General features: G+C 37.3%; 1 protein-coding gene across 1 annotated transcript in view; it reads right to left on the reverse strand.

Annotated features, from left to right (window-relative positions):
- Nucleotides 1–439: 439 nt before the first annotated feature.
- Nucleotides 440–24409, reverse strand: part of LOC109384034 (histone-lysine N-methyltransferase SETMAR-like) — a 34853-nt gene continuing 10883 nt past the window's right edge. Inside the window, exons 2-3 of the mRNA XM_019644974.1 lie at nt 19519–19664; nt 440–912 (exon numbers count right to left, since the gene is read on the reverse strand). Coding sequence (XP_019500519.1) covers nt 613–912; nt 19519–19563 — 345 coding nt within the window. The 5' untranslated portion in view covers nt 19564–19664 and the 3' untranslated portion in view covers nt 440–612. The remainder of the gene's footprint in view (nt 913–19518; nt 19665–24409) is intronic.

Below are 24409 nucleotides of genomic sequence, written 5' to 3' on the forward strand. Positions count from 1 at the left end.
AAGGGAAAGATTTGCAAAACAAAAAACTGGGTAAAGATATTGCCAAGAATGCAATTCTCAAGTCACGTTCACTATTTTGCCATAGTGGATAAATTTCCCCACATGTCAAATTTTCTTCTGCCATGGATAACTGAAATGACTTACCAATTGTAAGTAAGATTTATTTTCTTAACTATGAAAAGACCATGAAAAAGTATCTCAATAGGGAGATGAGCCTATGACAAAGTTAGAACTCTAAATTTAATGATAAAGGATATATTAGGTTGGTGCAAACGTAATTGCAGTTTCGGACTGTGAATTTTAAATCATTATAACTAGGCTCAAACACATCTTTATTAATCAAAATAGGAACCATTACAATCAATGTATTTTTGCCAATGAGAAATAAGTGTTTATTCCTCCTGTAGCATAAAAATCCATGCTTTGGAATATGCTTTGGAAAGCATTTTCTGCATCCTGCTGGTTGTGGAAGCATTTTCCCTGCAAGAACTTGTCGAGATGCTTGAAGAAGTGGTAGCCGGTTGGTGAGAGGTCAGGTGAATAGGGTGGATGAGGCAAAACTTCGTAGCCCAATTCATTCAACTTTTGAAGCTTTGGTTGTGCGCGGTGTGGTCAGGCGTTGTCGTGGAGAAGAATTGGGCCCTTTCTGTTGACCAGTGCCGTCTGCAGGCGCTGCAGTTTTTGGTGCATATTGTCGATTTGCTGAGCATACTTTTCAGATGTAATGGTTTCGCTGGGATTCAGAAAGCTCTGGTGGATCAGACTGGCAGTAGACCACAAAACAGTGACCATGACCTTTTTTTGGTGCAAGTTTGGCTTTGGAAAGTGCTTTGGAGCTTCTTCTAGGCCCAACCACTGAGTGGGTTGTCGCCAGTTGTCATATAAAATCCATTTTTCGTTGCAAGTCACAATCTGATCGAGAAATGGTTCATTGTTGTTATGTAGAATAAGAGAGGATGACACTTCAATGAGGCAATAATAAATAGTTATGATTGTTGTTGATGACTGTCTGCAAACCTCCTCTAGCCTCCTCTATTGCCCTTTATCTCCTTACCCCATCTCTTGTTGGTCAAGTTCAAGGCATCTTTCGAAAAAAGGTCATAAATAAGGAAATTTGTAAAGGGATAAAGGTGGTCCCTGATTTCCCACGAACTGGATTTGATGAGCACCCAAAAATATCACTTCTCTTCTCACTAATTCTGAACCAACTAGCTATAAATAAAATAGTAAAGCAAATAAAGACCAAATGTCACCTTTGTCATTGGCAGAGCTGATTTTGGAGAATATGGCTTTTTCTGCAGACCATACTTTCTAATATAGAACACAGAGATAAACAGACTACCCTACCTCTACCCACAGTCATAGGCCATGCTGGAGAGCCTAAGGCCTTCCCCGTGGCACAGGCCTCCTGTTACATATAGTCCAGAACGAAGGATGGAAGGGTTCTGCATCAGGCAGCTCACTCTTGAGAGAAAAGGAGACTTTCACAGACTCACTAATCAACCATCACTCTGCATCCATGAGTGAGAATGCATGAGACCCAGAGTATTACACTAGTGCAGTTTCCTCCACCTAGAAAGAAACAGTTGGCTTAGTTTAGGGAATCGTGACTATTTAGCATCCAGCTCCAACCTGCTCTCTTGCTTATCTTCTTTTACTCCATCTCTCTCTCATCTTCTCATTTGGGTCTCAGTGCCTTATTAGCAGTAAGTGATAATTGCTTCCTTCCCTGAGGAGTTGGACCCTTCACAGGAATTCAAAACCTTTAAATGAGAGGAATAAAAAAATCCTGTGGTAGAATTCAGAGTGGTAATTTGTGCAGTCAAAAAATCCTTTGTAGGGCTCCTGAAAACAATGCTACTTTGGGTGGCAATCTACTGGCCAATGCTACCAAGATGTTTCACTTTACTAACCCAGGGCCTGCTATGCAGTATTTGTCTTCCCTAAAGCAACTTTTCTGGCATATACAAAGCTCTCACTTTTAGAGAGACATATGACTCTGCTGGGGCTAGCTCTTCTAGAAGTATACATTTTGCACAATGAAAATATAGTTGGACAACCTAAGAAGAAAAATGAGACATGTATGTGGTTTGACTAACCAAGTGCCTCAATTTACACTATTACCTGACTCCCACCCTGGTTTTTCCCTAATCCCCTTTGAACAGCTGTCATGCAGGAGGAAACCCTGCCTTAGACCAGAAGGTCTGGTTCTACCACTTTCTAGCTGCAGGAATGTAAACACCTGAGAACTTCTCTGAGTCTCCATTTCCACATTTAAAAATGGGGCTTTACAACCAAGATGCCCTTCAACAGGCGAATGGATAAACAAAGTCTCATTTACCAGTACAATAGGATATTACTCCATTATAAAAATAGAGGAGCTATCAAGCTTTGAAAAGACATGAAGGAACCTGAGATGCATATTGCTAAGTGAAAGAAGCCAGTCTGAAAAGGCTACATACAGGATGATTCCAACTAAATGGCATTCTGGAAAAGGCAAAACTATAGAGACAGTAAAAAAAAAAAAAAAAAATCAGTTGACAGAGAGAAGGGAGCGAGAAAGGGATGAATAAATAAAGCACAGGGGACTTTTAGGGCAGAAAACTACTCTGTATGATACTGTAATAGTAGGTACATGACATCATGCATTTGTCAAAACTTGCAGAACTATACAACACAAAGATTGAACCCTAATATAAACTATGGGCTTTAGTTAATGTATCAGTATTGGTTCATCAATTGTAACAAATGTACCAGGCTAATGCAAGAGGTTAATAATAAGGGACCCTCAGTTTGGGGGGTTGCGGTATATGGGAACTGTAGGAACTCTGTACTGTTTCCACAATTTTCCTGTCACCCTAACACTTCTCTAATAGACAAAGTTTATTAAATCTTTTTAATGGGGCTTTAACACCTACCTCCCAGTGTTGTCAAGGAACCAAAGAAGATGACGCTCATGAGCATGCCTGACACCTAGAAACTCCTCGCGTTCAACCTGTCAAACGCCCATGGTTCCAGCTGGCCCCCCTTCTCTCTCCTAATATCTTGAGGAAGTTTAGTTTCCTGGTAGTGATCACACCTAGAACTCTTCGCTTTCAGTGTCTGGACATCATGTTCAATTCCCCCGTAAATCTAGCTGGTTTTCAAAATGAGTATGTCCCAGTAGTTTTGTTCCCATTGTACCGCTCTTTCCTTGCCTTTTTTTAACCAGTAGATCTCACCTTAGGAATCCTTAACGGCAGCTGTGGTGTGGCGGTGAAGAGCATGGGTGTAGGAGCCAGACCACTGGCACGCCAATCCCAGGTCCACCATCTACTAAGGGACTGGGTGACCTGGGCAAGTTGTCAAAACATTGTTCTCTGCCTCAGTTTCCTCATCTCTGGATTGAGAGTGATAAAAATAATACCTCCTTCACATGTTTTTTTGAGATGATTAAATGAATGACTAGCACACAGTAAAAAATGTATGTTACTTTCCTAAGTGCCCATTGACATGTTGCAGATTTTTTCTTTATGTCCGTTGGTTTTCTGCACATGGCTTTGCCCACATTTACACCTGTGCCATGGGGAAAGAGGTGTGTTCTTCCACCCAATTCCTGTGTAAAGGGAGTTTTGTCAAGCAGGCAGTGAAGACATTCTCATTTTTTGCCTGAGTCCATCAGATTCCTGTTAGACTGGCCCAGTGATCATTCTGGGTCTTTACCACCCTCTAACCAGTTCTGCATTTTCAGCATCTCATTAGGTAATGCAACGCCCTCATGCATTTTAGACGTGTGCTCAGGTTTACTTTATCAGGAAGGAAATAAAGATCTTCCAGGTGGACAGTGGGGTTGCATCCCCCTTCCATGTCCACACCTTGTGTACAGCCCCTGAGCTCCCCTGAACTGAATGGTACTGCCATCTTCAAGGAGTGAGCTACACAAGAAAACACTGCTCATTAGACTGAATGTCATTCAGCACGTCTCGATCAGCAGCTTCTTCTGGGACTTAGACCCTCAGTGTTGGTGATGCAGAGAGCTAGATATTTAGCCACATCAAAGCAATTTGCTAATTGCAGATGTTTCCTTTTTGTTTAAGTTTCATGTGCAAGCTTAGGTGGTTGATTTAACTTGCTCATGATGCCTGTTTTTATCTCATTAGCTGTCATTAAAGGAAATGAACTCATGTTAAATATAGACAGAGGACATCAATTATGTGGAAAACTTTATAACCTGTGTGTGAGTGTGAGTATGAGAGAAATGACTTAAGTCACTACTACTTCTCAAACATTTTAAGTATGTGAGAACTCGTACATACGTACATGTTAACCTACAGAAGTGTCCCATATACTAATTATGTACCTGTGCATGTCAATTACAATATACACAGTCAACATATAATTACCAATGAAATGTACACATGCTTTATTTTCGCATAAATAATCATTTATAAGTTAAACTACGAGTTCTAGAGTTTCAGGTTATCCTCATGTTTTCCTCTCTTTTATATTTTCAATCATAGTTCTAGCAAAACATGCAGAGAGGTTTAATGCTGCTCCAAATATCTTCCTTCAACTATGTTTTTGGTCCAAGCTTTATCTCCATGGACTCTAACTAACCTTTAATTTACTAGTATAAATATGCAATTGAGTATTTCAGCCTGAGACAAAAGCAGCCTTATAATATTTGAAATAAAGAAAAGTCATCACAAAATTTCCAGAGGAAAAAATAACGCCACAATATCTCTACTCTTAAAAATTGCTCTGGTGAAGAATGCTGATGACTAAGGCTATGCATGTGTGGGGCGGTGGGTCCCTGGGAACTCCCCGTACTTTCTGCTCAGTTTTATTGTGAACCTAAAACTGTTCTAAAAGGTAAAGTCTAGTTAAAAAGAAAAAACCAACAAACAAAAAAAACCCAGAAAATTCTCTGTAATATTAGTATCCAAAATAATGATAATTACAATGTGTTCGGTGTAGTAAACCAGGATCTTGCCTGGGTTTAGCCTGTAAGAAGGGCGCGAGTACTTGTACTGTCCCTCCTGCCACGTCCCCAGCATATATAGATATCATGATAGCCAATAACGACCCCTTAGGGGATGTGTATCATGTCACTGGGCTTTGAATTCACAGAGCTTTACCAAGCACATTAGCCCCTGAGGATAATCAAGGAAGGAATTCTTTTTTTAAATGCTCCCCGCTATTTTACATGAGAACGTATAGCAATCTTCATATCATATTGATGTCTTGGGGTTTTTTTAAGTCTCTGAAAATAAATGAAGACAAATAGAGACAGGAGCACCACGAAACTACTCTCCCTCGTCTGTCTTCCACTCCTACCACCAAATGACTGAGTTGTGTCCACAAACTCTCAGGACCTGGGGTTGTAACCCCAGGCTTGTGTGTGGCTGCCAGTCTTGATCTTAGCAATGGGTTTGGCACTATCTGGGCGTTAGCAATGCCCTGGGCCAATTGGATAGACCATTATCTCCACTTTTATTCATGACCTTGCCACAAGGATTAAGGCAGCCTGCACATATAGAATAAGTAAGAGAAGCTAGCATAAGCATTCTAAGTGCTTATATCTTACCATATATTTTTGTCATGCAGCTAAACACAGTTCCCTTTCAGAAATCAATGTACCCTTGGAAGCCACTCTTTGATGAGGCTTGCTGCTGACCCCTAGATAGTATAAAGCAGTATAAAGTAAGTGATGCTCAGACCCATTTAATTATAGAACACCTTAAGGTAAAAAAAATTATAGTAACTACTAATATTTTTTTTTCAATCAGAAAACACTCTACTCCCCTGAGTACAAAGGTAATGGCTACAGTAGAAGGTTGACTTTTGGGCGGAGTTTTACTTTCCACCCAAGGGACAAGCATTAGTTCCCATGAACATCATCCAAGCAATCAGTTTGGTTCACATAATGTCACTATTCCAACTGCACTGTACTTGGCAGAGTGGGTTTTGAAGATCCTAACCTCTTTTAAGAGGAAAGTAATTTCTTAAATGCTCTGTAGCTACATAACTCTCCCAGCCATTTTCTGCACCGTGATTTTTCTCCTTTTGCATCCTTTGTGCTCCATTCAAGGTTTTCCTGCACGTTGAGACAATCTTTTGCATGTTTTTTCTTCTTCTGCCTGCATCAAAGTTAGGACTTTGTTAGGGATGCTTTGCTATTGGCATCTGTTACCTCTTTTTCTTAGGGGCTAAGGAGGAGGCTGCTGTGTGGCTGAAAAAGACTCTCATTCAGTTTGGAATTGCCTCCCTTTGCTTTCCTGTCACACTGTCAAGCTCAATCAGAAGGCAATGAAAGTGATACAGAGGCGAGGCTTTGCTGGCGAGACTTAGAACAAAGACAGCTCCATAGCCTCGTACAGATTTCACATCCAATTTAACTCTTTGGAAAAGGATTTCAGGAAATACATAGTCAAGAGTTGAAAAAATGGAGTTGGGTCTACTCTAAAGGCTAAAAGTATTATCCTGGCTTAGATAAGCTACAAAGATAGGTTGATACTATTTTCTACCATAAACCACATTAGCCGGCATTACACGTTGAGCTTTCTTTACTCGTTAAGTTGCAGGAGATTTGAGAGGAACTTAGCAGCTACATAAAATGACTCTTTCATGATTCTAGCTTCACCAGTCATTTTAGTTGTACAAGGTGCATGAATAGCAAGGGCCTAAATCATGTTGTTTAACAAATCTGGTATTAGAGGGTTAGTCTCAGTTTACTTATTAAGAATTTAGTTGAGAAAAGGATTTTAGGACTCAGTTCTTTGTGTAGATGACAATGAACAGGCCAATACTTGTATTTTTGGGGGGAAACATACATCAGCTACACATGTTTTAAACTGTGCTGTTGGGCCCATAACTAATGTTTTGCATTGAATATATTTTTCCATGGAGAACAAACTGTAATGAAGAAAATTCACTGAGAAGGACATAGATCAATGGCAACTTCAGTGGCCTCTACCATGACTTTCTTTCCAAAACATAGTTTTCAGTTACTCTTTATCTTACAAGAGACTTGGTTTAATTCTCTGAATTTTTCAAATTTAGGTCGTGACAAGAAAGAAGTGTTATGAGATTAGTGATCTGATTTTAATACTGACCTTCATTTTCTCTGCGTGGATTTGAAGCATGCTGAAAACTGGTTCACACAACACACACCAATTGTGAATTTTAAACGTTCTATACAACAGCAGTAACGCTAATAGTGAGGAGAACCTCCTACAGTTTAAATTAACTATTTTTATAAACTATTCTTTAATACTGTTATGGTCATAGATATCATTGTCAAAATGCCAATGTTTGTTATTTAGGCAATGATATGTATTTTTTCCATGTTTATGTACTTTTATCTTATTCAAAATAAAAAATTTTAAATAACTTTATATATACACACACACTTATATACACTCATAGAGAGAGAGATTGAAATTGGTTGACAGGCACAATTGCGTTTAAGAGGAACACATTTCAATAATTGGTACCACATCGTCATATTAAAGAAGACATGGCTTTGGAAAATTTTCCATGAACAAGAGATGATTACAAGCAAGCATATGATAGACACCAACATTTCATCTCTCCATGCAATTATGAAACAAATTAGAAATGCTATTATGTTGGTGCTTCATAATTAAGTAAGCAATTAAAAACAAAACTAGTTCATTAACAAATTGTCATAGCTAGGCTCACAAGTGCCCAATGAGGTCACGGTCACGGCAATTGCCCGAGATGCTAAGTCTTCCAAAGAGCAAAAATCCCAACTATCATCAATGGCCCCATTTCTAATTCATGTGTTACATAAATAGCAATTTGGGGTGGAGAAACTGAAATCAATACTGTAGGCAAGAAGAGGAAAGACCTTTTGGTAAGTTACCTATGCCATTTGTTAGAGTATGGTTTGATGCTGAAATGAAATGTTTTATTAAAAAATTAAAATTAAATTTCATTTAATACTTCATATAGCTGTGGTTATTTTCTCATAAGTCTTTGGGCAGTTGGCTCATTCAGTCTCTTTGCCTTTTGGGAACCTATGCTTCTATCTTAATGAAGATGGTAACTAAAATTAGCAGTTACTTTTGGCAGCTGTAAGGTCCAGATATTTGTATGGATTTTTAAAAAAATAGCCAGTTCATAAGTTCATCATTATTTTCATTAAAAAAAAAAGAAATCTTTCCCATTATTTCTGGTGAAACCAGATAGTGTCACAACAAGAAAAAATTATATCAACAATGAACATGTTTGATAAATAGGAATGAAAAAAAAAGTAAAATGGTTAATCCCTATACTAATTATTTGTCCCATTTTTGTTAATACAAATTAAATGTTTCACTTGGTTAATGACAAGTTTGATCAAACAGTTCATAAACTGATGGATTGACTTTGAAATGAATTCAGGGGAAAAAATGACATGATGTGGAGCTGGCAAAGGGCCGCTTCTAGTGGGAACAGATGCCCAACAAATTTGGCGAGTAGTTTTGTTCTCTTCTATCTGTTGCAGTTCACAATCCTAATGAATGTTATGTTTAAATAACATGAATAAAGATAAAGTGAAAATGAATTCAACTCCAGTTTGAGCAGCAGAATAAAAATGAGCAAACTGTATTATCTTCTGCAACCTAATCTGGGTTGAATTTCCTCTGTATCTTTTTTGTTTGTTGAAGAATCCTTTTCTTGAGTCTCCTTGGCCATTGACAAGGTCTTTTGAGATGAATATGAAAAGATAGATTTAAAGGTTAAGGCCAGGGTCAGATGGTTGCAGATGTTTTGTGAGAGATTGTTCGGTTCAGTTTGTGGTACTTCTCCTGACTAAGGTATTTCAAACAGGCAGACTCATGGCCAGCAATTGTCAATGAATGTTGTTTGTCTCACAATTGATCCATGCAAACACAAACACAGAGTGGAAGGAGTGTTTGTTTTTTCTTAGGCAGATAATTTTCCCCCAGCCCAAGACTTTGTCTAAAGCCAGAGAAGAAGACGCTGTTTTTATTTCTAGAAAGTAAGATATTTTAGGTTTGGCACTTCAGATGATCATCTGAGACCATTTCTGAGGGGATGAATAATGGCACCATGTGATAGAAATTGATTAAACTGTAAAAGGTTATACAATTTTTGAAGAGGAAGAGAAAAAAAGTAGAACTTGGACATAAAAAGATGATAAATGAACTCATCTCTTATCTCTTGACTTCAAATTCTAACTAACAGACAATGTGAAAATAAAGAGAGGAGGTCTACTAATGGCCATTGGGGTATTACATTATTTGATAAATTTAGATCAAACCTTGTTCCCTATAAGCAATGGTAGAACACACACACACACACACACACACACACACACACACACACACACAGAGCTTCACACCCTCTTGACAGTCGGATAGCATTAGATGAACAATATTTCCTCCAGCAATGTCTTAGGGGTTTTCATCGCAAGAATTTTTATTTACTATCTCCACAAGTTTATAAACATGATGAAAGCATCTCCATGGGCCATTTCCCACCCCTCTTTTGAGTGTTTTAACATTAGAAACAAGCACTGAGATCCTATAGTTAATTGACTAAGGCCAATGAAATGGTTCCTTTCTACAACAAGCAATTCAGAAACCATGAGATTGTAATAGTAACTTTCTTAGAGCTTGTGAAGAAGGCTTTTAATTAAAGTATATTTGGGGAAATTCTAAGTAAAAAATATCTAGAATCTTGAAGATACAAAAGACTATGAATTTTTCAGTCAATACACCGATAGGAAGCTTTTATAGCTCTTACTTTCCTGTCATCTGTTCAACATTAGTCACTCGTCACGTTTATATTCTTCTGAATTTTATCCTGCATAATGCTACTGGGAAGACTAGGTTTATTATTCTGACATGATTCTTTGTGAAATAGGTGCTTGATAAAGATTATTTTTAAAAGACCAAAAGCCTGTCAAGTAATTACTCTCTCAAACTTCTTGTAAACGAAGGCGGATGGTGATCCCTTGTCATTACTGAAGGCAAATCTAGACTTTTCCAGTGTTTTAAATACTTGCATGCCACACAATATAATCCAAGTTATTTTTTGCTAAGATGAAAAATTAGATTTTTTTTCCTTCCCAAGGCCTATTGCCTCTTTTGAACGTTTGGCCACATTTCAAAACACAGTGACTTTTCTGGTCATTCACTGGAGAATGCTATAGGTTTACAAATATTATGAACAAAATCATTCTCATGCTGTTTGTTGTAATAATGAAGGTATTTGGAAATATAAGTGGAAATTTAATTTTGAAACCTACTTCATGCTATCAACACACGCATAAAAGGTATGAAACATTCTCTTTATAGTGATTCATTGATGTGAATTTCACCTTATTGTAGAGTGAAATTATTATCTTTTTTACACAGTATTCTCCATTTTACAACCTCATCCAACTAAATCATTTCACTATTAAATACCAGGTTTTTAAGATTTAAGATTGTGATTTTGGTAAGCAGAGTGTTTGTTATCCCTACAACTTCCTTAAATTAGTGAAATGCTATTTGAAATGTATATTTTACCTCTTTTTTTTTTTGGCTATTCTGAAGGCAAAAGAAAAAATATTTGAGGAACCATATAAAATCGTACAATAAAAACAAAGAAACCTATATAATAGCTGTGGTTTTTGGAAGTGCAGGTTTAAACACTTTATTTAAAGCTGCTTTGAAATATTTTTGTGATAAACAGGAATCGATATAATTTATTCACATCACAATTTTCTAAAGCATGTTTTCTAGCTCTTTTCTAATTCACACCCTGCCATCATTCTGTTTTTATATAAGTTCATTTAAAAAGATTTGCCAAACATAAATAAGAATAACTACAGAATTACAGAGTAGGATTACTTCTGAAGAAAAAAATTATCATCAGTTGTATTCTCATCAGCTATGCTATTTGACTTCATCATTAAGAAAAGTATTCAGGGTGTCCAGTAGGTGAAGAGAGCAGAAGTGTGTTTTCATTTTGATATGATAGCTGCATTCAAGTTATTCTCCTCTTTACAATAGATTTTACCTAGCTTTATCTTCATAGGAAGCTGCTTTCAGTTGAAAAGAAGAAATGAATAGAAGTGTCATGACATGGGATTAATAGTACAACACGTTAGTAAATCAAATGTTTGAGGTGAAGAAAGTGGAATGTGACATGCATCAGTAGAAAGGACTGGCAGGGCTTTATGGAGACAAGTGAAAAGAAAAAATTTTAATCATTGGTCGATGCTCCTGATATCTGTACCATTTTGAAAGCACGTAGTCTGTTTAACCAGTCAGCCACTGTAATGAATCTGAGTGCATTAAGACATTCATAACAATGTTAGTTCATACTGAAATGATAGCCATAGGAGAAACTAGCCCAAGTTCTGTTTCCATTAAAAAAGAAAAAGAAAATTGTGCCTGAGGCTGAAAAACTGGCCAGTACGGTTCACTTTTGAGACGCCAATATGTCTGCCAGAACCCTCACTGTGGATTCAAGTCATAAATGTCCACATTATCCACTAAAAAATTAACATATTTTAAATAAAACTTCATATTGTCATTTAGATAGATTTTATAAAGTATTCAGAGTCAAGATTTTAAAATTTTGAGAGTGTTCACCCAATGTTTTAAACAGATATAAGCAATCTATTTGGAGCACTTAAAAATACATGTTTAAGCACATCCATGGGTTTTTCTTCTCCTCTGGTAACTATCCACATAAATATGTAAAAACTTAAGTTGAAATTGGTAATGCTTAAAGATTTATCTGAGTAGCTTGGGAGATTATCTAAAAGGTTAATTTAAAGGCTTAATAAGATATACTTCATGTCATCATTAATGTCTTCACATGGAACATTTAAAAATTTCCACACAGTTTGGCATCCATTCTGTAACTCCATATTTTTAAGACTTTGTTTTTTTTTACAGCAAGTTTCTCTAATAGGAGGGTTAAAACTATTACGTGCCTAATATTGACTTAAAACTTAGCAAAAAAAATCCATACACATTAAAAAGCCCATTAAATATTCAGACTTTAATATATGTTCCTCAGAAACAAATGTACAGTTAGATAACACATAAAGAATTATAAATGACTAATTATATTTTGCATATTTACAGCAAAGACAATTAGCAAATAGCTTTTATATGCAAAATAAATGAAAAAGTAATTAAGATGCACTAACCAGAGCAGCAATATCAAGTCTGTTGTCTTGTGATTCATTCCTAACAAACAATAATTATGCATTCATTGCCATATAATTAAAACAGCTCTGTCCTTTAGAAAAATGTTTATTTACTGTATAATAACCTGAAGAGTGGCAGAAGTTCCTCATAATGGTGAGCAGGATAATTAAATATTTCTTCTTAGGAAATGCTCATGCAGTTTAGTTTATTATCATAAACTTCTCCCAGCGAGCAGCTGTTCCTCGGGAATGCCAAGTGTTCTCTCTCCTGCCTGGAAAAGTTATTTCTGTTTTGTCTGGAGGCTCTCGTTTTCCCCTCGCCATTGAGTTGAACAGGGATGCTCCTGAGCCACGTTTCACCTTCCTAAGGCCGTCATCCTGAGTGCCAGAGGACTCTGGGAAAGAACCTCAAGGCCTGCCTGTCCCTGTGGCTAGGTTCTGCGCTTGCTGATACAAATGTGTTATGCTTGCTTCTCTGCCAGAAGATAGACCCCGTTTGAAGATGTTCTAGGACTTTTACTTTTTAATCACTAAGATAGACCTAGATGTTAGTTAGCATGAGCCTTCAGGCAATGTGTAGATTAATTAGTTAACCTCCAGTATCTATCGTGTTAGATAAACCACCTGAAGTTTTAGAAATATAGCAACACATTTCAAAACGGTTAATGTTTTTAGTATTGAGTCTCATTTAAAGTGATAGAAATTCTCTTCTGTATTCCCTCCCCACAGATAGATTATGGGAGCTATTTTATTTACCCCAAACTGAGAACATCTCTATGTTTGTGGCCACCAGTTACATTACTTCCTATTGTTAATCCCTGATATAAACTCAGTACATATGTAATACAATCAAACATTATAAGCAGGAGATATAAATTATTTTGTGTCTATTTGGTGTGCTATTTTTACAGAGTTGATACTATTATGTTGTCATGTATTTATAGTCAACAAAATTAGCTTATTTTATATAATAAAATCATATCCTATGGGTATGGAGAGTGTAGGAATAATTGAGAAGAGCAGTATTTGCTTATTATCAGTTACTAATTAAAAAAAAATTAATAGCAACCTTAAAAGTATTTATAACACCTTAGATATTAGAGAAAGATAAATCTTAAGTAGAAAACAATGTATTGAATTATTAATTTAAAATTTCTTTATTATAATAATAATAAATATAAACATCAACCTTAGAGAGTAAGAAAATAAGGTTTGGGTTAGGTTTTGTGACTTGACTTTATTAAATATTTGCAACTAGTTATTTTGGCAATTACTGAGCTACCATTCATTTCTTTATTAAGTTCAAGAAACAAATAGCAAACAGTAAGCATAACATCTTGTAAATAAGAGCCATGGCTTTATTTTGAACAGTTTATTCTGAGCTATTTTGATCTTTTCTAAATATTCTGCATTATGCGCTCCTTTTGTCCTGTGATAAAATGGATATGGACCACAGAGAACATAGGAAGATAATATATGTGTTACTGTTCCTATGTTACATTTGGGAGAATTTAACCATAACTTTGAATGTTAAAAAAATTGCCCAGAAGTAAAACTGGTTAGGTATGTTATTAGAGCTCCTGTTTGTTACCAACAGAATTTTGGAATAGAAAGAAAATAGAACTTGAATTCATAGGAGGGCCTTCTGATAACTAACTTATCGGTAAATGGTAGAAGAGAAAAACAACGTAGTCACATCTTAAACGCTAAAGCAGAAACAGTGCTGGGTTACCCATTACCAGCATATCAGAGGCACTTGGGAAAAGTCGGAAAATACATTTTAGATTTTATAATTGATATTTTAAGGAATCCCAAAAATCCCAAAATAATTCTAAGTAGTCATCAAGGGGAAAAAATCATATCTTTATTCCTCCTTATATTTGTTTGTGATTTGGTTGTTTTAAATTTTAGTTAAGTTGGTGTGCAGAAAAGACAAGAAGCACCATAGTTTTTTTCAATTCTTAGTACTTACGGAAGGTATTCATATAACCAAATGTACATATGTATTTCACCTAATTTAAATTCCTATTAAGTATGTCAGTAATCTTCCATCTTGCAGATTTAATATGGGGTTATTCACTGTTATAGTAGAAGTATCAGTTTCTGTATGTGCTATGGCAGAGAGTAAAAATGATCAAACGTTACACTAACTCTTAGTAATGAGCTTGCTTCTCTCTTCAAGGAACAAAGTTCATAACGGGTGGGAGGTGAGAGGGACAAAAGGTAAATGCATGCACCTGTTCTGTTCGTACGCTTCTTGCCATCCTTCCTTTCCAGTGCACACATTTCTCAGCAAGGTGGGAACTAGGAAGACCAAGCCCTAACTTTCAGAACATATGGAAATTGTAATTATTCAAAATTTACAATTCACCTTGAAGTTGATATCAGTACCTTTCAATGTGAAGTCTTGTCATCCACCTCCAGTTCACAGTCTTATGTGTATATATCATGGGCCCCAGGCCAGACTACAAAATGGAAGATCTAGGGAGGCAGGGACGGTGTCTTTTTTTGTGTCAGTGTTCTACATGGTACATAGGATGTGGCAGTTCTTTGATAGATACTGTGGATTGAATACTTCCTTCGTACATTCAACAAACACACACCCAAGGGTCTTTGTACCTTCTCAAAATACAGTTGTAGGAGAACTGTGTTTCTGTGTCCATATTGTTCATCCCCAACCCACTCCTTGCTTCCCTTACCTACATATAATGTCAGTTCCCACAAATCTTACAAAAACACACACAATCCCAGATATATCTGTAGTCATATTTATTATATATATGCATTAGAACGTCAATCAATGCTTATTGAATGACTAATTAGCAAGACAAACAAATGAAAGAAAAAATGAATTAATGAATAAATAATATAAATATTAGTTGAGTGTGCTCATGGAGATGTAGAAGTACACCTTTTCAGCAAAAGTAAATGTTTATTCTCTCAGCTTTGGCTTGAGTGAAATTTGTGGTGTGGCTATCGATGTCATGGCAGTTTGAACACTCATATGCCAGGCTCATGAAGTCTTTCTAGGAGCATATTTTTAAAAAATAAATGGTCTATATTTAGGGATAAATGATAACCAAAAAGAGAGGTTGGAAAAATAATTGTTTCTGCAGATACAGACCTTCCATTTGACACCCCCTTCTCGACCTGAGGCCAGTCTCCACTCTGATTGTTGACTGAGAGGGCTCCATGTACTCCCCAAGGGCTCGTGTAAAGAGGCACTACATATTTTGAATCACTATTAGTCCCCTGTGTGCAGCCCGATTATACTGCAGAAAGTTTTACGATGAAGAGCTCACACTAAATGGAACTTTTCCAAATTGACGGCCTTATTATAATAATTTCTTTAAAAAGAATTTCCTAGGTACTTTACCAAAATTTAGTGTAAAAATTCTAAGTCTGTTATTTACTCATAAGTCTAATAACTTAGAATAAAAAGAAAGACTTTTATAAGACTGTTATTCAAACGCAGATCAGAAAAAAAGATCCTAGGTACAGATAATGAAAATTATCTCAAAATACACTCTTCATCTCACAGAGGCTTAATAAAATAAATGATGTTCAAGAACATAGAAATATGAATGTCATATTGTTTGCAACCTTCATTTCTAACTATTGGTTTTCTTTGGCTTCATGGATCTCCCCAGGAATAAATATGAGCAGGTGCAAAGTAAAAGAAAGTCTATTTATAAACTCCAGGGGATGCCATGTGATAGAAAGCTGGCCAGCCTAGAGTCAATCTGGCCTAGAATGTTTCAAGTGCAGCACAGGTGAGTCCTAGCAATTACATATACCATCTTCAGGGATCTCTTTGCCTAATACATCATCAAGCATTTTCTGAACTCTGCACTTCTGATCCTTAAGATTCCCCTGAAAGTTTGATTTAATTTGAAAAATAGCATAGTCAAGGAAACCCGCAAAAAGTTGCTGTATAAGTATAAACAAAAAAAAAATCAGGGTAGAATGTTGTGGTGAAGTCCAGGGTTGATTGTAGAAATTAAACACAGACCTTTTCATTTTTAAAAATGTTCTATATGTGTGTGTTAGTTTAGGAGGGATAGAATCATGACAACCACTCTCAGACATAGTTGGTGAAGAACCCACAGGGAGGGCCAGTGAGTTTGCACTTTGCTTCGCACATGACAAGAGTCTGTCAGGATTTCACACTGGGCTCCATGCTGGGTCCTCCCAAACTCTTTAAATATCTGGGTTCTGGGATTGGCAACTCCCTGTTATTCACTTATGTCCCAGATGCAGGGGACCTGCCCAAAAGAACCTACATCCTACCCAATCACTGACAAACGAGACCGGATATTTTACCCTGAGGAAGCAACCCATCAGGGCTGTTCCAGGCTAGGGAGAGGGCAGGGACAGCACAGAAGCTTTTGTGATGGGTGCTACAAGCAAGTTCAAGAAAACCCCTTTACTGCGGGAGAAGGGCCTCCCCAATGTAGGATGAGTCAAATTCCACCAGCTTCATCCGGACTATATTGTATTTGGATAATAATCCTGAAATGTACACTGATGCTGAAGAAGTCGCTCCTTCAAAACTTTAAGGCAACAATTAAGTATTCCATTGTCATGGCTCAATTAAATGGTTTGGCCTGAGAAAATTGGGGATTGTAAAGTGAGGATGGAATGTGCTTTGATCCTCTTTCCAGGGTTATTGTTTCATTAATAAATGAACATGTCATTTGTCTCACCAGAGGGAGCTCATGCCCTCCAGGCTTTTTTCCCTTTTTTGTTCAGGTTTTATAAAGATGAATTTCCAGTGCTCTGAAATACCATGGATTAGTAGTTAAGCCTGACAGCACTTCGGGGAGTAGCGAGCTTAAAGTGCCTCACACAGGTCTCCAAAGCACTTGTTTACTAATAGAGGAAAGCAGCCACCGTCTGCAGCTGCTGATATCGTATTACCATTTGGAAAGACAGTAGCTGAGATAACAAATCACACAGTTTTAATAATTACTCCTGCATTCCCCGTTTTTTTGTTTCCTGCATAACTGTAAAGGCTGGATGTCTTCCAAATAAACAGATAAAAACAGTATGAAACTTTTATCTTTTAATGATAATGACAACACATCATGTTTCACTAAAAGTTTCCTGCTGAATTTTTTCTGATTTCTAGAGTTTCAATAAAATGTAATTATACTTTATAATTCCACTCTTTTAATCTTCACTTCAAAAACTCTTCACGGTGAGCAAGTTTGCCAGGCACCAAGAGTAGGGGCCAATCTGCCTGGACTCACCCATGTTGACTCGCCCCTCCTGCATTCTGTCTTGGGGTAAACCTGTCATTGAAATTGCATCCTGTACTTTGAGCTGCTTTGCATTCAAATTAATAGCTAGTTTAATTTGAATGTAAAATAGCTCCATTTATGCCATCATTTAAACAAAAAAAGAAGTAAGGTATTTAGCAATGAATGGGTATTTAAGATATGATACATTTGCAACATATTTTTAATCCTAAATTGAACCTATATTACGATGGAGACATTTTAATATCAATAGGTAAGTCATAAAAGAAGCCCTTTTAAAAATCTGCATAGTAAATATGTGGTTTAGGGGTCAAAACTACTCCATTGTACAGATACAGTACAGGGTTTAGTTCGTATGGCTGGGCGCTGGGCATTTTCCAGCAAATCTGTGTATTGTTACATTTCTATAGTCCGAGAATGGCAATTGATTTTTAAAACACATGCTGCAACTTTATTTGCTCAGTAATTACATGGACTTTATTTGGAGGTCAGTGAAAGAACAACTAAATAGGAAAATGAAGTCTTCCTCCCTTGTGCAATGAAACCATAAAAGTTGGCAGACAGAAAGGAATGCTAAACTTTTTCCCAGAGCCCTGAGTTTGGTTTCCACTAGTCCCTGTTTCGTTGGGTGATTAAAGAAAGCTTTTTTAAAGCCTTACTTCAGAATGATCTTAATTGGTGCAAGGTTGAGCCCTTTCTATGAGAGGAGGGAAAAGGTTGAATAGCCTTTTCAAGTCACATGAAAGTTTCTAGGATGAATGTACGATAATTAGATTAATAAGTAGCTTAATTTATCACAGCTGAGGATTTCAACAGCCACACATTAGAGCAAGAAAAAAAGATTAGTGTGATTCTAGTTTGTAAAAAAAAAAAAAAAAAAAAATTGTACTGAAACTTGATTAACCTTAAACACAAAGTGCCTTTCTTCCTCAGTCTAAATGTCTGTTCTGGGAGGGGATGTAGAGTGGGGAACTGGGGGAGAGGACCTGAAATAACCAGAAGCGTCCCGTTTCATTCCTTTCTGTCTCCCAGTTAATGAGCGGTATCAGGTCTGCTTGAACTAACCTCTCCTTTTACTGTTTCTTAAAAAGATTGGGAATATACCTGTAGAATCTTAAATTATATTACCCACCCACATCATAGAGATACAATATGTCATAAGCAGATTCTGATACGCCATTTGTCATAAGCAGATTCTCTGTTGAAAAATAGAAAGAAGTAATGTAGTTGGGAGGAGGATGGGCTTTGGAGGAGACCATAATTCCAGTTAGTATGTGGTGGGAATACTGAGGCTTAGATTGTTGGATGATATTTCCAAGAGTTATTTCAGGGTTTTTAAGCCTGAATTTAGTCCCATGCTTTCAAAAATCATAGGTTATCCAAACATGGGGCAGCAATGAGTTTAGAAAAGCAGAATTCATTGATAAAACATGCTAAATCAAGACTTATTATAAAAGCAATAATTGACTTAACAGGGTTAAAAATCAGATGGGAACTGGTACTCAAAATCAATATGCATCAAAGCAAATTATTGTCCATCGGGAATCTTTTTCTCTGTCTCTTCCCTATATGCACAATAAACTATTTTGACAAAAAGTGCGAGCTGCTGGAACATCTGATGGTCATATCCAAATGGGGTGAGCTAACATTAGATTCAATTAAACTTAAATTTCCTGACTCCAGTCTGGCTACAAACGAAACTTCAGCACTATGTGGAACAAAGCTGCTGGCATGAACATGGGTTTTGCAATGGAAGACCTGGAGTGTGAATGTACAGTACATGTCAACACTTAATCATCATAGTGATTGGGAGGCAGGCTAATGAGAACCCAGCAGTGGAGCGGGGTTTGGGGCGTTGCCCTGTGGCTGCCTGAGAAAGGTGTGTGTCTGGATGTGGGTAGCAGTTGTGACAGCCTCCAAGGGAAGGGAAAAATACAAAGCTAAAACGCCAGACAACCTCAGTGACAGAACTATCTCTACCACAACAAAAGTTGCTGTACCTTTCTTGTCAGTCTCTGAAGCTTACATAGAGGCGCTCTGAAAAATGTGTGGGTGTGGTCTGTGCATATGGCCCCAGCTAACATATTCAGAAGTTACCTGCGGCCCAGTCAGATCTGCTAGGGCAATGTCAAGGGCACTCATGCACCAGTCTGTGTGAGAAGTTCCATAACTGGAGCCAGAGCCTGGGATGAGCTCATTTCCACTGTGGGTGTCTTCTCTCAGAGCATGAGTCTTCTCTTCCGCTGGGGTGAAAGAGAAGTTTTAATTTTTTTTTAAGTCAGATGATGAAAAACGACATCACATTATGGATGGAATATAGTTTAAAATATTAAAATTTAAACCACTGATGTACTTATGGACTCAATAAACCTGGAAAAATAAGGCACAGTTCAGTCAGCAGCCCAAGCCTGAAAAAGCGTGCTTATATCTAAAATGGGTATCTCATTACTGGTTAACATTATTTAGTTATGAGGAGATACGACCTCTAATTTGCCTTTAAATGATTAATTTGGTGTTTAAATAAGTGTCTTTTATTTAATAATGTTTTCTTCAGCCAATTCACTTATGTCAATAAACTCTTTGTTTAACCTTCTTAAAGGAAACATTTTCTCCGCTCAGAGCAAATTAATAAGCTACCAAATAAACAGGTACAGGAAAATGAACTAAAATTAAGAGCTGCCCAGGACAGCAAATGTGCTTTCATCTATGGAGTGGGTACTATATGTTACTGTCAACTATGACACAGGAAGTGTATCAGCTCAGTCCTCATCTGCCATCAGTTTCCCTTCTGTCATAGGTCATGGCAGAAATAGGTCACATTGTAGAACCTGCCTGGATGGGAACACCCCACAGAGCAATTTTCTCTTGATCTCTGGTTCTTTAAGTTTGGTAAAAACAATTATAAATTGGGGATGGGTTGCAATTCTTTTAATGAGAAATTAAGGAAAACTTGAAAATATATGCAATAGTAATGTAAAATAATAATATCAATAATATCAACATTACTCTCAGGGTATCAAATAGTATCTTTTGCAGACTTAGGGACATATAAGTGTATTATGGATAACTATCATTTTTCATGTAATTTATTTTAAAATATAGCTTTTCTAGATAGCTATGTATGGGATTAGAATGCACTTTGCTTTTTTAAGTTATTAATACAGTTAAAAACTGTCAAATTTTGTTTATCTTTCTATAGTATGTAAAACAATTCTTTAAAAAATTGACCAGTAGTCACAATATTTCAACATTATTAAAAAATTTAGACTTTTTTCTAATAGGAGTAAATGAGTCACCAAAATTTGCTCATTCTCAGAAGAGAAGCACACTGAGTGTGGCAGCAGCCGCCCGCCATCCCCTAATAATTACGCCCGTTTTTCCAAAGTTATAGACTTTTGTCCCAGAGCACACAGCCACCAACAATATGGATGACATTTATAAGCCTCCTAATAACTGCTGGCTGCAGCCTTGAGACTCAGCTTTGGCCAAAGTCGGGAGAACAGAAGCGATGTGTGCGACCTCCTCAGGAGCAGATCTCCCTCTTCCCCTTTCCCTCTTCAAATCAAAACATAAAGAGCCATTAATGACTTCCTGGAACAGAGCTGCATCTCAGCTCAACGTTCATGTGAGATAGAAATAAGCATCTGTCTTGTTTAAGTCCCTGTGTTTTCAGCTAAACCTATATCCTAACTAATATGCTGACTAAAAATAGACACAAAACAAATTCAAACCTATATACATGTGCCACATTAAACTCGTTAATATGTTTCTCTTTATCTATCTATCATCTATCTACAAATAGGAGCAGTTTCTGCTTTTTCACTCTCCTTTAAAATGTAATTTTGATTGAGAATCATTCAAAACCTTTTGGATGGCTCCCAATTGCCTTCTGAATTAAGCACAATCCCTCTCTCTAGACATGTTTTCCAGCCTCAGCTACACACAACACCCTCTACACACACCTCCCTAACTTCTCTGGTCGTACCAGAGTTGCACTTTTGGGGGCCTTGCCTGCCCTTTCTCTCTGCCTATACAAGTCTTACCCACCATGTTATTAAAGAAACAAAGAGCTATATAAAAAAATCAGGGGCTTTGGAGTCAAATGGGCCTGATCAAAAGCCATGGGGTCCCCCCATATAACAACCTCTGACTTTCCCTCATAGCACTTCTCACAGCTCGTTATTGCACATTTGATCACTATCTGCCTCCCCTACTGGACCATAAGCTCCACGTGAGCAGGCATGAGTCTATTTGCCCCACCATTTTATCTCCAGGAATAGCTCCTGGCAATTGGTAGACAGATAACAAGTATTTTTGTGTGAATGAATTAATGTCCCTGAATCTATTTTCTCACTTATTAAATGAGACCGATAATATATAGCTCACAGGGTTGTTGCTAGAAATAAATGGGAAAAATAAAATAAAATAAGGTGTGTCAAATGACTGGCACATAGTACATACTTAATAGATGGGAGGCAAAGTTGCACAGTGATTCACAGCACAAACTTTGGAATTAGATCCACCTGCGTATGGCTTTAGCCAGATGCTTCTTATTGCATGATATTGGGCAACCTATTTATCTTTCCTAGCCTTCCATTTCTTCCTCCATAACGCTGATATAATAAAATTTGCCTGGCATTATTGTTTAATGGATTCCATTTGATCATTTCTGTGCTTACCGCAGTGTGTGTTACCTGATAGGCATTCAGTGATGGTATCTATTGCTATATGTCACTCACCTAATTGTTCATTTACATGTTCAGCAGGTTTTTATGGACTCCATACTATGTACCAGGCACTAGGCTATGTGCTGGGAATTCAATGGGAAACAAATCAGAGTGGACCAAGGGGGCCCACCTCACGAAAACTACAGCCTAGGGAGGTAGACCGTTAAATGAGTAAACATGCCAATACATATATAACTATGGATTGTGAATAACTGCTAAGAAAGGAAAGGAGAGTGCTATGAGAAGGCGCAACAAAGGGCAGCGATTTACAGAAGTATCTATTCTTCAGCTCAAATGACAACAGTTCTGTGAACCCTGTTTTGTCCCTTCCTATTCTCTCCCAATTATATGGCCTTTCTTCTTCATTCAAACCCATATTATACCTTTATTAGGACATTTGCTTTACTTTTTCACTTGTTTATTTTTTATTTAGTCTGCGGTTAGCCCTTGTCTAGTCTTTGCCATCTGGACTATAAACTTCTTGAAGGTAAGGTCTATGTCTTACCTTCTCTGTTGTGCCTGAAGGATTCTGGCATAAACTAAGGGCTTCAGGAATATTTGTAGACTAGAAATAAATTTTCCTCTCTTATTTGATTTCTGAATATGAAAAATTTACCCTAGTTCAAATGACTCTCTCTAAACTTCACAGTAGGCTATTTCTTTAGTCAGTGAATTGTTATACATCAATTTCTTGCACATGTTATAGATGAATAAATAAGAAGCAAGTAACAGTTATCAGAATTTTAATCATAACAAAATTTTTTTTAAAAGCCTTAACATGTTGTGGCAAGAGGCATATTCTTGGAAGAATCCCAGACTGAAATCCCTTGACCAACATCTGAAAATATTTTCTGTGTTTTTTGCGAAATTTAAAGTATGTTCCCAATATAAAATTCTGCTGCTTCTACTGCTTGCCCCATTATCTTCTCAAAAAGAATAGTCATCATTACTTATAACAGAAAGCATCCTAATGGTTCTTTCTGAGAGCATAATCCCTTTACTGAAAGTATTTAAATATAGAGGTTGAAAAGGGCCGGCTGAGTGGCTCAGTTGGTTAAGAGCTCGCTCAAGAGTTTGAGCTCTGAGCAACAGTGGTTCGAGTCAGCCCGAGCTGAGCAGCCGTGANTCTGAGCAACAGTGGTTCGAGTCAGCCCGAGCTGAGCAGCCGTGAGCTGCCAACAGGTGGCGGGATGGCTCAGCTAAAAAAAAAAAAAAAAAGAAACCTAAATATAGAGGTTGAAAGTAAATAATATAGTAAAGAAAATGAATAGGCTCATATAACTGGAAAATCCAGAGATAGGGATGTTTTAGATAAGGCTTGATCAAATGCCTCAAGGATAACAAAAAGACCTGGGGTTCTTTCCATCTCTCCTTGTCAGCTTCATCCGAAGGCTAGCTCCATTTCTAGTCCCAAGATGGCTCCTCACAGCTTCTGGGGCCATATGCTTTTGTATGTGTTTCAGAGAAAATAACTTTGTTCCAAACCCCCTATAATCACTGGGTGACCTGCTCAGTTCATGTGCTAACACTGGCTACAATTGCTGCAGTTCAAAAGGATAAAATGTGATAACTGGCTTGGCACATTCTATCCCTACTAAGAGGCAAGGGAGGTCAGCTTCCAAAAAATCACATCATGGATCCCAAAAGGACACTGGGGACTGTTGGGAAGGGAAAAGGGGGAAAGTTGGTGCTGTCAAGGCATCTAACAGACATTGACTGTATAAGGCCCTGGTCGGCCTTGGTGTGCGAAGCCTGCTCCTCAGGAGGATAAGACCACTCATTCATATCATTACGAGGAAAAGGAAAAGACATGGACTTCTTCCCTTTCTTCTGAAAATGGCATCACACTCTGAAAATAAAATGAGCTTTGCTTCTAAATTTGTTCTGCTCAGGGGAAAGTGTTATGGTCGAATATAGTCAGCACTTTTAAATAAAATTATTCCAAATTTTTGAAATCATTACGGATAAGTGAGGGCCAAGTAACAATATATACTCTATCTTAAGTATTAAATTTCCTAGGAGAAATGTTGATATTTTACGTCATTTTCAAGGAAAAGTAAGTTGAGAGAACTTTAGTGGGAAGGTTTTCATTTGTCTCCACTTATTTTGATCAAGCAAAAGCTGCTAGGAAACCTACTGGATTATCTTTCCCTCTTTTTCCTCTTCTTCTGTCTCCCCATTGCACGCCCATCCATCTCTCTCTCTCTCTCTCTCTGTCTCTCTCTCTGTCTCTCTCTCTCTCTCTCTCTCTCTCTCTCTCT

The sequence above is a fragment of the Hipposideros armiger genome, unplaced genomic scaffold, assembly GCF_001890085.2.
Source record: "Hipposideros armiger isolate ML-2016 unplaced genomic scaffold, ASM189008v1 scaffold_5, whole genome shotgun sequence".
Lineage (NCBI taxonomy): Eukaryota > Metazoa > Chordata > Mammalia > Chiroptera > Hipposideridae > Hipposideros > Hipposideros armiger.